The sequence below is a fragment of the Pteropus vampyrus genome, unplaced genomic scaffold (assembly GCF_000151845.1).
Source record: "Pteropus vampyrus isolate Shadow unplaced genomic scaffold, Pvam_2.0 Scaffold34, whole genome shotgun sequence".
Classification (NCBI taxonomy): Eukaryota; Metazoa; Chordata; class Mammalia; order Chiroptera; family Pteropodidae; genus Pteropus; species Pteropus vampyrus.
This window is the reverse complement of record NW_011888815.1, coordinates 5,678,884-5,682,256: the sequence shown is the minus strand read 5'-3', so window position 1 is coordinate 5,682,256 and position 3,373 is coordinate 5,678,884. Positions and strand designations below refer to the sequence as shown.

Below are 3,373 nucleotides of genomic sequence, written 5' to 3'. Positions count from 1 at the left end.
TCTCCCTCATGTGAAGAAGTCTAGAGGTAAGCCGTGTGGGGTTAGCTTATTGTCACGGTCAACCGAGTTCCTTTTATCTCACTGTGCCATTCTTATGGGCCACCTCATGGTCCAAGACGGCTGCTCGAACTTCGTGTATCACTCCGGCATTCCAGCCGACGAGGAGGAAGACGAGCCTATCTCCTCTGTTTTTAGGAGTCTTCTAGGAACTTTTGCACCCCCAAAGTGGGCTTATATTTCACTGGCTGGAACTTATGCCACTTCTGACTCCAAGAGAGGCTGGGAGATGTAGTGTTAGCTGGATGGCAAAGTGCATAACTAAAACGCTAGATAAGAAGAGTAAATAATGGAAGGCAACCTGTCGTCTCTGCCAAAAGATGATTTCAAAGGAGAAAGTTGCAAAATTATTTTAAGCTTGACGGTATCGTGAGAATTTGTCTCTTTTCTTCAGAGGTGACAGTATTCGTTTGAGTGTCTCAAGTTTTGATATGTTTTTATTTATTTTTATTTATTTTAATTTTTCGATTAGAGTTGACATATAATATTATATTAGTTTCAGGTATACAACATAGTGATTAGATATTTATATACCTTACAAAGTTTTCACCCCAATAAGTCTGGTACCCAACTGACGCCGTACATAGTTATGACAATATTATTGGCTACTTTCCCTGTGCTGTACTTTACATCCCCATGACTATTTTTATTTCTGGCAGTTTGTACTTCTGTTTTAAATTCACCTGTTTTGCCGTGAAACGGGAACTCCTGGACGCAGCTAGTGTGTGTGCAAATTAGTACCGACTTTCCAGAGGACAGTGTGACTCAGCAAAGTCAGTTCTGGAAATTAGTTCTTATGAAATAATTACGGATTCTCATGAAGATTGCAGTGCTCGCTGTATTAATAAAATGTTGGGAACAAATGGGACATCTAATAGGAGACCGATGATAACTTGTTACACACTATACTCTGGGATTCAACGTCGCTGTTAAATGATTGAGGAATTCACCATATACGATGCCAAAAAGGGCTTTTAAAATGGCATAATCCTTTTTAAGTGGATATTTATATTTATACGTACATGCCCACGTGTAAGAAAGGATCTGGGAGAATCCACATCGAAGTTATCGATAAGGGGCACGTGGACTAGATGTTCTACATATATACATATATATTTTCGTCTTATCTGTGGTCTTTTATTTTTTTCGACTATGCGTTTTTATCATAAGAAAAACAGGAACAGGATCTTCACTAAATAACCCGCATCAGAGTCCATCATATACATGTTTAAATAATTTTGTTTTCCAACTCAAGGAAAAAGTAGGAAGTGTATTAAATACGAATCAGATTTCCTGTTTTGTCGATTTATACTTTATTTGCGAGCGAAGCTAACGGCTCCACAAGAGTGTGATCATTACAGCACAGTTATGGAAATAAATACCAGCTCATCTCTTTGGGGTGTGAACTGTGGGTCTCTTGTTTTAGACACTTCTTTCACTTAACTTTACCACGGGGGGCTCACATGAGGTGGTCCGTGATATCCTGTGGTCCCCCGGGCTCAGGAACTCTACTCACCCATCCGCTTTCTTGTATTTGAAAATAACCATCACACGTGAGGTCTTCTCAGTGATAGAAGTTTAGGATGCGTGAATAAGTTAGCATCGTCCATTAGGTAGGCCAAGAACTTTTCTAAAGCCATTTTATAAACCCGAATGTCATCATCTTTACTATATTCTAGTTTAGTCATTTTTCACATAATTAAGCAGTCGCGCACACTACGGCTTTTTAAGATATTCCGGAAGGAGCGCCTTCGAAATGCAGGGCGAGTGGAACATCACGCCTTTAAAAGCACTAGCGAGCCGTCTTGCCGGCGTAGGGCTGCCTGCCGCATGCTGACTGCGCCGGGGCGGCCTGCGTCGCCCTGTTAGAGGTGAGAAAAGAGAGGGTCAAGGTCATAGGAGCTAATGACTGACTCATCGGAGACCCAACAGCCGGTGACTAGGAAAGGCGGGACTTTTCACCCTGCGCTCCTGACTCGAAATGCAGAGTCCCTGCCCCCTGCGTCGGTGAAGCCCAGTGCGGCCTGTGGTGCCACCGGCCTGTGACGCGGCCACCGCACGCCTGACGCGGGCCGCAGAGCCCGACGGTTTTCGGGTTGGGGATTCCACGTGCGGTCCATCGCTTTGGTCCATGGGGCGATCCGGCGCGGGCGGTCGGGAGGGACCGAGGCGGCCATCCAGCCCCCCAGCCGGCCTCACCGCCCTGTCCCCTCTGCCCCACAGCGTGCCCGAGCGCGTGCGGGAAGCGGGCCTGCACGGAGGACCACGAGTGCTGCCACCCCGAGTGCCTGGGCGGCTGCAGCGCGCCCGACGACGACGCGGCCTGCGTGGCCTGTCGCCACTACTACTTCGCCGGCGTGTGCGTGCCCAGCTGCCCGCCCAGCACCTACCGCTTCGAGGGCTGGCGCTGCGTGGACCGCGACTTCTGCGCCAACATCCCCAACGCGGAGAGCAGCGACACCGAGGGCTTCGTCATCCACGACGGCGAGTGCATGCAGGAGTGCCCCTCGGGCTTCATCCGCAACGGCAGCCAGAGGTCAGTGGCCGGCCTGGGGGCGCGCAGCCCCGCGGGGGGGGGGCTCGAGGTGGGCTCTGCCAGTCGTTCCATCAGAGTGGGACCGCGAGGGGGCCAAGGGAGGTGGCCTTACTTACGTTTTTTAAATCAGATTCTAGGAGCAATTGGCAAGTTTTGTCCAACGCCCCCCACCCCCGCCCCAATAATGTTTTGTTTTGGAAGAAATTCAGTACCTGACTTGCTGGCTCAGGTACCCAAGGTCACCGTGTCCCTGAGCACTGGCCAGGCTGCCATCCCAGGGGGCAGACTCTAGATGTAGGTAGGTTTTCCCACGCCCCGCAGCATGGGCGCACTGAAGGCTTTGGGAGGAAGGAGGAAGGCGGGTCAAGCCCGCCCGCATCCTCCAGGCGGCCAGGGCCTCCAAACGCCGCTTCAGCACAAGCCGGCGTCCTGTGCCCGCGCTGGCCGCTCCTAAGAGTACCGCCTAGCATAGAAGACCCTACGCGGCCCATCGGCAACTCTCCGTCACCCCCTCCACGTTCACCCTCCCAGCGTTTCCCTCCGCGACCCGCATTTTTCTTCCTAAATACCGAGACTTCACTTGGGAAGCAAAGAGGTCCTTATGCGACACGCATCCCTCCTTCTGGACTTCTGTACAATTGTCACTGGTTTGTCTTTTTTTTTTTTTTTTTTTAAATGCAATGCTAGCATTGTTACAACATATAGGATTAGAACCCCAGAAGCCTAGAGGTTTGGGGGTTCCTACTCCCTGCTCTGGAGCACAACAGAGAAGGTGTAGTT

At 50.2% G+C, this 3,373-nt stretch overlaps 1 protein-coding gene across 1 annotated transcript in view; it reads left to right on the top strand.

Annotated features, from left to right (window-relative positions):
* IGF1R (insulin like growth factor 1 receptor) overlaps positions 1–3,373 on the top strand; it is a 295,325-nt gene that overhangs the window by 221,403 nt on the left and 70,549 nt on the right. The window contains exon 3 of the mRNA XM_023528984.1: positions 2,281–2,593. Within this exon, the coding sequence (XP_023384752.1) occupies positions 2,281–2,593 (313 nt within the window). The remainder of the gene's footprint in view (positions 1–2,280; positions 2,594–3,373) is intronic.